This window comes from Podarcis muralis, chromosome 7, assembly GCF_964188315.1.
Source record: "Podarcis muralis chromosome 7, rPodMur119.hap1.1, whole genome shotgun sequence".
Taxonomy (NCBI): domain Eukaryota; kingdom Metazoa; phylum Chordata; class Lepidosauria; order Squamata; family Lacertidae; genus Podarcis; species Podarcis muralis.
The window spans coordinates 11,254,340-11,267,686 of NC_135661.1; the positions used below are offsets into that span (position 1 = coordinate 11,254,340).

The 13,347-nt window shown below is 49.9% G+C and overlaps 1 protein-coding gene across 2 annotated transcripts in view; it reads left to right on the forward strand.

Annotated features, from left to right (window-relative positions):
- The window catches only part of ARHGAP25 (Rho GTPase activating protein 25), a 32,923-nt gene extending 24,612 nt beyond the window's left edge, over positions 1–8,311 (forward strand). For both annotated transcript variants that reach the window (XM_028741210.2, XM_077931206.1), the window contains 4 exons: positions 698–819; positions 1,703–1,908; positions 5,416–6,011; positions 7,342–8,311. In XM_028741210.2, coding sequence (XP_028597043.2) covers positions 698–819; positions 1,703–1,908; positions 5,416–6,011; positions 7,342–7,540 — 1,123 coding nt within the window. In that variant the 3' untranslated portion in view covers positions 7,541–8,311. The remainder of the gene's footprint in view (positions 1–697; positions 820–1,702; positions 1,909–5,415; positions 6,012–7,341) is intronic.
- The last annotated feature ends 5,036 nt before the right edge of the window (positions 8,312–13,347 follow it).

Sequence of the window (13,347 nt, forward strand, 5' to 3'; positions counted from 1 at the left end):
CCGGCTGAAATTGCACAAATTAAACTCATGTAAGGGGGAGAGCTTAAAAGCTCTATTTTTTGCTTGAGGGAGACAAGACCTTTTTGGCATGCTGAGTCCGGGAGGTAAGATTACTTGCACAGTTGCGCTTCCAAGTGGTTGTTTTGAGTACCTACGTACATACATAATTTTATTTGTATGCTGCTTTTTGATAGTTGAAACCATGTTCAAGGCGGCTTACAACATGAAAAAACCCCAAAATCACAACATAACAAAATTACAGTCATAAACAATAAACAAAACTTCAAAAAACAAACAGCCAAATTGAACAATTTCCACATGAATCATAGTGAGATCTAAAAAAAGATACAAAAATTAATATCAATAAAAGCAACCCTCGCCCCCTCCACACACAGCCCCCTAAACAATACTTCAGGCCAAGAGTTGATTCAGCTGCTTTTGTAGTTGGAGTCAGTCCGGACCCACCTTCCCAGGCCAAGGGGAAAAGGCCTGCAAGGTGCAGGGAGCAGGTCTTCCAGGACTCACAGCCAAGACGGACTATATGCAATTTTGACTTTACATGCAACTCGCCCCACTGCCCTAGGCACCACCCCCGTGCAAATTGTGAGTTGACTGTAATCATAATAAAAAACAAACCTACGGACCTGTTATTGCTGGACTCTCACTTTCCGATTTTCTGGCCTCCGGATTCTGGCAGGTTTCTGCATGAAGTCCAGCAGAGTTCCTCCACCAACAAGATGAGTGTGGAGAATCTGGCGACAGTGTTTGGAGTGAATCTCATCAGACCAAAGATAGAAGACCCTGCCACCATTATGAGAGGTGCAATGGGGTGGAAGGGTGGGGTGTTTGGATGAAACGAGGTGCCCCACTTATCCAACAAGGTGCACCCCATTTTGCAAATGTTCATATACTGTATTTTGCGCTCTATAAGACGCACTTTTCCCCTCCTAAAAAGTAAGGGGAAATGTGTGTGCGTCTTATGGAGTGAATGCAGGGTGTACAGCTATCCCAGAAGCCAAAACAGCAAGAGTGATTTCTGCACTCCCTCTCGCTGTTCTAGCTTAGCCGCGCGAAGCCTCTTCAGGGCACAGGGAGCCTTCATCCCGCTGCCCTGAGGAGGCTTCACGCGGCTATCCCAGAAGCCAGAACAGTGAGAGGGATTGCTGCGCAGCGCTCCCTCTTGCTGTTCTAGCTTCTGGTTTAGCACCTCAGTCCCTTCCCCCACCTCCCGGAAAAGTCCCCAAGTGCCGCACGGAATGTGTGTACGGCTCTTGGGGGCTTTTCCCCGAGGAGGGAGAAGGGCCTTTTCCTTGGGGGAAGGCCTGCAAGCGCCCCACACATGCTCCACGCAGCTCGTGAAAGGGACCGCTGAGCAGATCCTGGGATGCATACAGGCTCTGCTCAGTGCTCCCTTTAAATAATTTCCCCCCCCTTGCATTCCCCCTCTGAAAACTGGGTGCGTCTTATGGTCAGGTGCGTCTTATGGCGCGAATAATACGGTATGTCAGGGCAACCTACATTTCTATATTACTAAATGAAGCTGATATTGTATAGATCAGTGGCTCCCAATTGGTGGTCCTTGGGCCCCAGGGGGTCTCCGTAACCTACCCAGGGGGTCCGGGGCACCATTCCCCCTGCCCCAGGCTTCTACCTAGCATGATTCTTTGGTGTGTTCCTCCCCTCAACCCCCCCCCCCCCGCAGGCACTCCCCAGATCCAGAAAGTGATGTCAGCCTTGATCAGCGACCATGAAAAGCTCTTCCCCATATCAAAAGACGTGGCTCCTGCTCCGCCTCCGCAGAAGAGTGACTCCAATAAATCTCCAGTTCCTCGCAGCTCCGTCGGCTGGGATGCTGCCCAGAGGCCGCTCATGGCCAGGGCAGGGAGCAGGACTCTCCTGCGGCAAATCGTGAGCAGCCTTTATTATTATAATTAATTAATTTGTACCCCGCCTTTCTTTCCTCCAAGGAGCTCAAGGCTGCATACATATTTCTCTCCCCCCCCCCATTTTATCCTCGCAGGGTAAGATGCGAGGTACCCCTGCGAGGTAGGCAAGGCTGAGAGTGAGTGAGCGGCCTGAGGTCGCCCAGTGAGCTTCCTGTCCGAGTGGGGATTTGAACCCTGGCCTCCCAGGTCTCAGTCTGACACTCTGACCACTACACCACACTGCCTCTCCGTCTTTCTTTGTGGCCTCTGCGTCTTACCCATGCGCCGCAGGGTGTGTGATGCACATTCATTTAGTTGCTTACAGAAAGGCTTGCAGAATCGACGAAGTGGCTTCCAAAATAACGAAAAAGCAACATGAAATCTAACACAATGCAGTAGGGATATGAAAACAAATAAAGACAGGCAGAGCGAGATGCAAACGCAAAATGAGCCACAGCGACAAGACTTCACTAGTGGCAAATAGAGCCAAAATGGTTTCCAAGGCGTGAATCTCAGAAGAGCCTGCTGGATGAGGCCAATGGCCCGTGTGGTCTAGCATCCTGTTCTCACAGGGGCCAACCGGATGCATCCTATGGGAAACAAGCAAGCTGTGGGAATGTGCAGGGTGGCAGGAGAAGATATATTGTTTATGAATATCCTTCCTAACTTGCACTAACAAGTTCCTTGACTGAGCAGAGTTTACATTCCCCTTTTTACACACACAGCAGATAGCTGGTTGCAGGCTTGTGTAAGCCTCTCACTATTATACAATTCAGTCAGTCTCAGACTGAATTGTGCATTCCTGGTAAGTTCCCTTGGTAAAGGACCCTGACCATTAGGTCCAGTCGTGACCGACTCTGGGGTTGTGGTGCTCATCTCGCTTTATTGGCCGAGGGAGCCGGCGTACAGCTTCCAGGTCATGTGGCCAGGATGACTAAGCCGCTTCTGGCGAACCAGAGCAGCGCATGGAAACGCCGTTGCACAGAAAAGCCGTTTACCTTCCCGCTGGAGCGGTACCTATTTATCTACTTGCACTTTGACGTGCTTTTGAACTGCTAGGTTGGCAGGAGCAGGGACTGAGCAATGGGAGCTCACCCCATTGGGGGGATTCGAACCGCCAACCTTCTGATCAACAAGTCCTAGGCTCTGTGGTTTAACCCACAGCACCACCCGCCTCCCCTCAAGTTCCCTTGAATTGCTCTTAAAAGAATAAAGACGTCACAATCTTATTCAAAGTCAATAAAAGAAGTTTACTCACATCAGTTCACAGTTGGATCCCTGAAGGCAGACTTAGTTACAAATATGTACATGTGGATCTACCCCATATGGTGGAATAATCCCAGTGCTTCTGCTAGCTGGCAGCTAGCAGAGCAGTCCTAGCTAGAAGCTGATCAAACGAAGAAGGAAGGGGGGGGAGAGAGGTGTGCTGCGTGACTCGTCCTTTTGTTACCTGGACAGGTAAGGTCACGCCCACCTTCTATCACATGCAAAGGAAGGATGCTCCAGCCAGGAGGAACAGGAAGTTTCGACTGGCTGGACCAAACATCCCCTTGCACGTCCACTCTAGGAAAACAAGGAATGTTGTATTTGACTGTTCCCAGTGGATTACATCCCACACAAGCAGGATTGGCACACAAGACGATTGGCACACCTCTTCCCTCCCGTGGTTTCCAGCAACTGCTTGCTATTCAGAAGTATTGCTGCCTGCAACTCTGGAGGCAGAGGGTAGCCATGATGGCTAGAAGCCATTGACAGCCCTCTCCTGCTCCATGAATTTGTCTACTCTTCTTTTAAAATCACCTAGGTTGGTGGCCATCACTACCTCCTGTGGCAGTGACTCCCACAGTTTTAACTCTGTGCTGCATGGAGAAATCCTTTCTTATATCTTTCCTGAATCTCCCAATATTCGGTTTCATTGGATGTCAATAGAATTTTGGCAGCATGAGAGAGGGAGAAATGCTTTTCTCTATCTACTCTCTGTAGGGGATGCGGGTGGTGCTGTGGGTTAGACCACAGAGCCTAGGACTTGCCGATCAGAAGATCGGCAGTTCGAATCCCCGCGACGGGGGTGAGCTCCCGTTGCTCGGTCCCTGCTCCTGCCAACCTAACGTGTGGACCAGTTCCTGGAAAGTGTGGGGCAAATTAAGTTTGGATGATTGATTCATTGTTTGACCCATCTGGCTGGGTTTCCTCAGCCACTCTGCGTGGCTCCCAACAGAATTAAAAGCACAATAAAACATCAGACATTAAAAACATCCCTAAACAGGACTGCCTTCAGGTGTCTTCTAAAAGTCAGATAGTTGTTTCTTTCCTTGACATTGGATGAGAGGTGGGCGCCACTACCGAGAAGGCCCTCTGCCCAGTTCCCTGTAACTTCGCTTCTCATAGTGAGGGAACTGCCAAAAGGCCCTTGGAGCTGGACCTCTGTGTCTGGGCTGAACAATGGGGATGGAGACACTCCTTCAGATATACTAGACTGAGGCCATTTAGGGCTTTAAAGGTCAGCACCAACACTTTGATTTGTGCTTGGAAATGTTGTTGTTGTTGTTTAGTCGTTTAGTCGTGTCCGACTCTTCGTGACCCCATGGACCAGAGCACGCCAGGCACCTCTGTCCTCCACTACCTCCCGCAGTTTGGTCAAACTCATGCTGGTAACCTCGAAAACACTATCCAACCATCTCGTCCTCTGTCGCCCCCTTCTCCTTGTGCCCTCCACCTTTCCCAGCATCAGTGTCTTCTCCAGGGAGTCTTCTCTTCTCATGAGGTGGCCAAAGTATTGGAGCCTCAGCTTCAGGATCTGTCCTTCCAGTGAGCACTCAGGGCTGATTTCCTTAAGAATGGATGCGTTTGATCTTCTTGCAGTCCATGGGACTCTCAAGAGTCTTCTCCAGCACCATAATTCAAAAGCATCAATTCTTCGGCGATCAGCCTTCTTTATGGTCCAGCTCTCACTTCCATACATCACTACTGGGAAAACCATGGCTTTAACTATACGGACCTTTGTTGGCAAGGTGATGTCTCTGCTTTTTAAGATGCTGTCTAGGTTTGCCATCGCCTTTCTCCCAAGAAACAGGCGTCTTTTAATTTCGTGGCTGCTGTCACCATCTGCAGTGATCATGGAGCCCAAAAAAGTAAAATCTCTCACTGCCTCCATTTCTTCCCCTTCTATTTGCCAGGAGGTGATGGGACCAGTTGCCATGATCTTCAATGTAGGTCTTTCAGGATCTTACTCGTCCTTTCTCAAAACTTAGAAGTCCTGAATGCCACAACCTTTCTTCATAGGGGGTCTCTCTCCACCCCCTTGATCATTTGGGTCGCCCTTTTCTGAACCTTTCCCAGCTCTATAATATCCTTTCTGAAGTGAGGCGACCAGAACTGGATGCAGTATTCCAAGTGCGGTTGCACTGATTTGCCTGAAAAAACAGCCCTGTCCTTCCGGTGTCTAGTTTGGCCTCGCCATTTGCTTGAAGGTTTCTCTCTTCTCTTTCAGAAAGACAACCCTGACGCCTCCATCTCCGAATCGGCTGCCAGGTCAGCTGAGGCGGCAGAAGGTAACGGGGAGATGCAGCCCAGCGACGTTCTGGGGACGTGGACAGAAGAGCCCAGGAAAAGGACTCAGACACTACCCAGCAGGAAATGCTTTTCCTTCCTTTCCTCCAACAGAGGGAACCAAAGCACGGATGGAAATGAGATTTTCAACAGTGAATTTTGGTCCTCAACTTCCCCAGCCGGCCTGCAGCCTGTTTCATCTACAGGTGCCCACAAAAGGACCCTCTCAGGGGGACTGTCCAAGTGGTTCAATCTCCCACAGGCTTCCAACTCCCACACATTCAGTGGTTCAGCGATGGAAACGAGGAAGGAGGCCCACAATGAGAAACCATTGGACCAGATTAGTGAAATTTCAGGACAGGGTTCTCCAATACATGACATTCCTCATCCTGGGCAAAACGGGACAGTGGTTGCAAACCCCAGTCCTGAAAGCAGGGGCTGCCATTCAGAGGACCCCGAGGTGCTTAGGAAGATGATTGTGGAGCTGAAGGAGGAGATGGAGTCGCAGAAAAAGGACTATGAAGAGCAAATTAGGAGGTAATGCAAATATCTCGGTTGAATCAGTTTCTCTCTGAAGCTGATAGTTTTATTTTATTATTTATTTGTTCCATTCTCACTGCACCTTTTTCTCCATGGAGCTCAAAGTACATGGTTCTTCCCCCCCCATCCCTCCTTTAATCCCCAGAACAATAATATTCTTGGGGGGGGTGTTGTTATTTTTTGTTATTGCAGTATGTATTTTTTTGTATTTCACGTAATCCCAATGCCCTGCAGTCATCAAAAAGAATGTATAATCTCTCCTCCCCACCCCAGAAATTTCCCCAAAGAATTATGGAAAACAAGCGACATTTATCTATCATTTCTTACTCCCATCGAATTGATCTCTTAATGGATAAACCTGCAAATACAGAATGTGGCTGTTTGCCGGGTGCTTGAAGCATCTTCAGCATCCTTCCTGAACTTTGGGCTCTCCTGATCTTTAGGACTTCAACTTCCACCAGCCCCAGTGTCCATCCAGCCATCTTCCCATCAGCTACGGCAGAGGTCTGCAACCTTTAAGACAAAAAGAGCCACTTGGACCCGTTTCTGAAGGGAAAAAAAACTGGGAGCCGCAAAACCATCGCAACATTTAAAGCATGCGCGCCGCTGCCCTCTGATCTGACAGCGGGCGGGAAGGTGACGTTGGGATGGTGCGTGACTAACGCACGCATCACCCCCATGCGACGTCACAGCCAGTACAGCGCCCGCCACAGTGGGGAGTGTCGGGGCGCACAGTGCGCCTCCTCCCCTTGCTAGTATCCACCCCGGAGCCGCGGCAAAGGTGTAAAAGAGCCACATGCGGCTCCGGAGCCGCGGGTTGCAGACCCCTGAGCTACGGCATCCGAGGGCTGTGCTGGACAGAGCAGATGCAAGTATCAGCCCAAAGCTACCAGAGAGAGCACCATGTTGAGGGAGGCAGAACAGGAATAATACCACAGAATGGCTGCGTCCATCCTCCATGCCCAGCCCACTGGTGCACACATCTGCCCCGGCAGCCAGCAAACCACGCTACGCTGCTGACAAGATGGCATCTCCCATTCCATGTATAGAAACTAAGTGGATTGGCAGTTGAAATTAGCTTCAGTGCTGGCAATGGGGTAGTTGCCCCTGAGGGGAACAGGCCAGTTTAAGGCTGCATGTGACAGGCCTGCTTTGATCTCCAACAGAATGGCCAAGGGCTCAGGAGGAAGGGCTGGGGAGACGTGGGGAAAGCTATCACTGAAATCCTCCCATCCCCTGCCGCCTGAGGCAGTTGCCTCACTCTCCTAACGGTAGGGCCTGCCCTGCCTGTTGACATCACTTTTTTTTTTTTTTTTTTTTTTTGCAGCCTCGAGAAGGAGAACTATGAGGTCTGGGCCAAAGTGGTAAGGCTGAACAAAGAGATCGAGGAAGAAAAGAAAAGGTTCACCGAGCTGGAAAGTAAGCTTCAGAGCGTTGAGCGTTCCCAGGCTGACGCTGAAAAGAAGAACAAACTTCTGGAGAACTCCATAAAGTCCATGATCCAATCTGCAACGAAAACTGACTAAGGGGAAGGGCAGCTCATTCTGAACAGAAACTAGCCGTGCTCCTTGCAGGGCAGGGGGCGGTCAGAGGCTCTTTTGAGCACCGGGCCTGCCTTTCTTCCAATGGCCTGATGTGCTGGGTCACGGGTCAGGCCTGGTGGAGGCTGGTGGGTCCCAGGCGGCTGATACATGCTCTTAGGAGATGCTGGAGAGCTGCAGGCTGCAACGTCCTCCCACGCCCAACTCTCTTTGCAATAACAGCACAGCCGCCTCAGGCCATTTTCCTTCCTGACCCCCATTGATTAAACATCCCGTTCTTGTGGCCAAATTGCAAGAGCTGCCACCCCAGCATTCTTTCACTTGCTGGCTTTTTGTGTGTGTTTTCATTCCATGTTATATTTATTTTGCCAGGACAGTGATCAGCCCTCCTTTTAATCCTGCTTGCTTGCAGGACTATGCATGGGGTTCCCATGCCCCAACTCATGCAAATAAGAGACCAATGAGGCTGGTTTTTTGGGTTAAAACAGGCCACAACTCTATTGAATACAGATGAAAGAGGTTTGGCTTAGGCATGGGGCAATCAAAATACTTCCGGCCCGCCCACCGGAAGTGATGCGTGGTCAATCCAGACGGGGGTTCCTAAGACTAACATCAAATAGGGTGGCTGTGGCGATCACACAGGGTCCCCGGACGTTTAACGGTCTCTTGATCCCTGTGCCACCACTGTGCTCGCTTCCCTGCTTCCACCAACCAGTTACTCTCTGGTAAAACACTGAGTCCAGTCAGTTGTTAAAAGTGAACAACAAAACCTACAAGTTTATTTTACAAACATTAACAAGTTTATGGTTTCTCAGATAATATTCCTGTCAGTATCTTAACTTTAGTTTCTTTATCGGTCTATACCTTCCTAATACCTTCTGACTGATGATCTCAGCTGCTTGACTGACTCCTCTTAAAAAATTCTCTCCCTCTCTCACACCAGACTAGCCCAACCCAGACTGATCTTCTCTGTCTCTTCTAACTCCAGTCTTCTCAACAACTCACTACAAAAAACCCTCTGTTCTTAAACACAGTTCTTATACACAGTTAACACTGCCCCCTGGGTTCCCATTGGTTAGTCATTTTACAATTAGTTAACCCTTTCCCTATGAACCCAGTATGATGTCACACACATAGACAGGCAAACGCCACAGTGACCCTTACAGGGACCGCCGTCTGGGGGAGTGTCATCGGTCCTGGCTCCCCTGGGCATGTGGACATGGCCACTCCCCCTGGATCTCTTTAACAGGATACCCCAGCATTTGGAGGGGTAGGCGGAGACTACAACCTCCCCTCCATCCAAAACAAAGGTCTGCCCCAATGCCCAATCAGTTGTGATGATTGCTATGAGGTAGACAAAACCACCGGGTCAGTGCCAATTAGCCCGGTGGGCAAATACCTACCTGGCCCCTTAAAGAATGATGACCACTGTAGCCACAGCAAAGCCATTGACTATCAGCTTAAACCGAGTGTGGGTGGGCAGGGGAAAAACTCAGCGAAGGAACAAATAGGTACAGCCCCAGGTGCGGGCTGCTTAAATGGGCAAAGGGCGGATCCAAGGGAAGCCTACCTGCTCTGTTGGCTCTGCCCCTGGCACAGCCCAAGCTCCCAGCCTGCATCCCCATTAGCCAAAGCCGGGTGCAGGCTAGGATCCAGTTCCTGATAGGAAGGGCACCACTATCAGGAAGGGCAGGTCCAGTTCCCTCGCTGGGGCCCCAGTGAAGCCTCTGCCTTCCTGCAACGCCACGGCACGAAAAAGGCGTGAGCAGACTTGCCATCTGAGGAAGAGCTGGATCAAGGCAGAGGGCAAGAGGCTCTGCTTTGGCACCCAGGTGGATTTACTTGGGGAGAGTGGGAGCTGAGGGAGAAAGGCTGTTGACCAGGGCTATTGACTGTTTGGCTCCGAAGCGCCCTCTCCGATTGCATAGAGCCCGTTCAGCCCTGTGGTTTTCCACGGATCTGAGGGCAATGAAACAATCGCTGAGACAGCTAGAGCGCCGGTGGCGGATAACTCATTCTGAAGCTGACCTGACACGAGTTAGAGCTCAATGTCGAGCCTACCAGGTGGCAGTGGCGATGGCGAAGAAAACTTTCTTCACCGCCTCTATTGCATCTGCAGGAAACAGCAGCAGGAGACTCTTTCAGGTGGTCCACAGTTTAGTGGAACCACCTGCTCCATCGGGGCCCAGTACGGGCCACATGATCTCCTGCAATGATTTTGCAAAGTTTTTTGCAGATAAAGTCGCTCAGATTTGAGAAGAGGTAGGCTCCACTGTGGGAGCAGGGCCAGGGCGGGAGAGTGCTAGAGTCCTGTCTAGTCAAGTTGTGTGGGATCAATTCCAATCTGTTACCTCTGAGGATGTGGACAGGCTGCTTGGACGAGTGAAACCGACCACCTGTCTCCTGGATCCTTGCCCATCCTGGCTTATAAAAGCGAGCTGGGAAGGGCTGGGCAATGGGCTTCGTGGGGTGGTGAATGCTTCTCTCTGTGAAGGAGCCTTCCCAGACCCTTCTCGGTAGTGGCAGCCGCCCTGTGGAGCGCCCTCCCACCAGATGTCAAAGAGAAAAACAACTACCAGACTTTTAGAAGACATCTGAAGGCAGTCCTGTTTAGGGAAGCTTTTAATGTTTAATAGACTATTGTATTTTAATATTTTGTTGGAAGCCGCCCAGAGTGGCTTGGGAAACCCAGCCTGATGGGCGGGATATAAATAATAAATTATTATTATTATTGTTATTATTATTAACTCTCTGAAGTGCCCCCCATCCCAATTTAGAAACCTTGTAGAATTACAGAATTGTAGAGTTGAAAGGGACACAAAGGGTCTTTCGCCCCCTGCATCCTCCGTGACGGTGGCCTTGTGAGTCCAACAATTTATTTCCCATTCTAATTTTGGTGCTGGCCGCCCTGCTGCATGTCCCCTCCCAACCAACAACCTTGCCTGAGAGCAGTGTCAACCCAGTTAGCTGTTGCCGCCTTTGGTTTGATGGTACGTTCTATTTTATACTCACTGTCTGTGGCCAATGGGGTCCAAAACATCTGGCGCTTGGGGAAAGACTGCCCTGGACTGAAGGAGCCCCACAGAAACTTGACACTGAAAAGACTTTGTCTACTTTCACACTCAGAGCTGAAATGAAACAAAACGTTGCCCAGTTGTCAGATGAGCAAATATTACACACCTGAACACATTGCACTGAACCTTTACACCCAACCCTTGAACTGTTATCTTTTTTTAAATGGAGAAATGTGTGTGTGGAAATGTCCAGTTGTTGCAAACACTGGGTATGTGCCTTCAAGGCTGGCTGGATAGCTTTAAGGTATTAAGCAGCCCCAAAGAGTGGATCGAGGTTCTAGTCCTGTGGGAGTCTGGCGGAGACACAAAACTGCTGAAGTGAGGAAGAGATCTAACCTCCAAGTGGTTTCCTCCTATGCTGGAAGAAATACAGGCACATAAAATGATGGTTTCATCTCTGTATAAAGTCTCTGACAGTTTGTGTTCAAACAGTTTTTGAAAGGTTCTATGAGCTCTGCTCTACTCTGTTCTACTCAAGGGTCCTCTAGCTGTTATTCCTGAATTTCAGGGGGTCGGACCAGATGACCCCTTGCCTTGGGTCCCTTTCAAGGCTACAGTTCTGTGGTCCTATGCCCCACCTGGTTAGTGCCCCATGCACTTTGTGTAGGTCAGGGGTCTGCAACCTTTAAGACAAAAAGAGCCACTTGGACCCTTTTCCGAAGGAAAAAAACAACTGGGAGCCGCAAAACCATTGCGACATTTAAAACAAATATATCTCCGGAGCCGCAATCTGACGGCAGGCGGGAAGGTGACGTCGGAACAGTGCGCGACTAACGCACGCACTGCCCCCATGCGACGTCACAGCCAGTACAGCGCCCGCCACAGTGGGGAGTGTCGGGGCCCACAATGCGCCTCCTCCCCTCACTAGTATCTGCCCCAGAGCCGCGGCAAAGGTGTAAAAGAGCCACATGCGGCTCCGGAGCCACGGGTTGCAGACCCCTGGTGTAGGTGAATAGGTTCACCAACCGCAAGCCTGTGAGAGGAAGACATCAAGGCTTCTGGTGATGAAGAGTTAACAATGGGCTTTGCTCACATTTCAAAACATTTTCCTTAGCAGGCCAACAGCACATTTATTTTTTCTGACGCACGAGAGCTTGCCTGTGCAGCAAAGGGCTCCGAGACCAGGCCAAGTGGGTGTTCGTTTAGCATAAGCTTAGAAATTTCACCACTTCCTCTGCAGATAGGCCTGCATGAAAACGTGTCTGTTTCTAAAGAGCGGCACTAACCTCTTTGAATTATTTCTGCGTCCCCCGCTTAAAATCCACAGGGTTTATAAGAATCGTATGCAGAGAGTTTATTTGCAGCCAGAAGGTCAAGGCAGTGGGAAGTTTGAACTGCTAATGGTTATTATATTTATAGAGAGGTCATCCCTTGGGGCCAGTGACCTTCCTGAAACTTGCACTACAACATCTGGTGGATGAAAACATGCCCTCCAACGCTGAGGATCTTGCATGCACTGGGCCTGTTTTCTCAGGGAACTGTCACAGCTGCTGGTATATGGAGCAAATCTTTAGACTGCAGCGTTCCTCAACCTGGTGCTCCCCAGATGTTTTGGCTGATGCATGGAGCTGTAGTAGAAAACATCTGGAAGGGCGCCACATTGGGAAAGGTGCTTTAGAGCATATTCCCCAGGCCTCTCCCCACCTGATAAGCTGTTTCACATTATTTATTAATTTCATGAAATGTATACACCGCTTGATTGTGTGTGTGTGTATGGGGGGGAAAACCACACATACACAAAGCAGTTTACAAGAATGATAAAGCAACAAAACGATCTATAAGAAAAATTAACAGCAGCAATTTAAGACTTTCCAAAAGTTAAAATAACAATGGACATTAAAACTCGCAACCACTTTCTAAATACAGTAGTACCTCAGAAGTTGAACGAAATCCGTTCTGGAAGTCCATTCAATTTCCAAAACATTCGGAAACCAAGGCATGGCTTCCAATTGACTGCAGCAAGCTCCAGCAGCCAATCAGAAGCTGTGTCAGACGTTCGGGTTCCAAAGAACATTTGCAAACTGGAACACTCACTTCTGGGTTTGCAGTGTTTGGGAGCCAAAACGTCAGACTCGCAAGGCATTTGGGATCCAAGGTACGGCTGAAGCTAGGTAGGTAAAGGTACCCCTGCCCGTACGGGCCAGTCTTGCCAGACTCTAGGGTTGTGCACTCATCTCACTCTATAGGCCGGGAGCCAGCGCTGTCCGCAGACACTTCTGGGTCACGTGGCCAGCATGACAAGCTGCATCTGGCGAGCCAGCGCAGCACACGGAACGCTGTTTACCTTCCCGCTGGTAAGCGGTCCCTATTTATCTACTTGCACCCGGAGGTGCTTTCGAACTGCTAGGTTGGCAGGCGCTGGGACCGAGCAACGGGAGCGCACCCCGCCGCGGGGATTCGAACCGCCGACCTTTCGATCGGCAAGTCCTAGGCACTGAGGCTTTAACCCACAGCGCCACCCGCGTCCCTGAAGCTAGGTAGGCTTGTCTAAATAAAAATGTTTTTAGCAGGCATATCAATCGGCAGAGAGTTCCAAAGATCAGATGCCGCCACACTTAAAGATCGGCTCTTGCAAATGCAGAGCGAGTATTCTGAGACTTCCCATCCTTGCCTCATGGTCCACATGCAGCCTGGCAACTTCAACCTTTACTTTATCTTCTATCAATATTAAATTGGCGTTTTGTGTGCATTGCAGGCCTGGCCCACAAATGCCTCAAA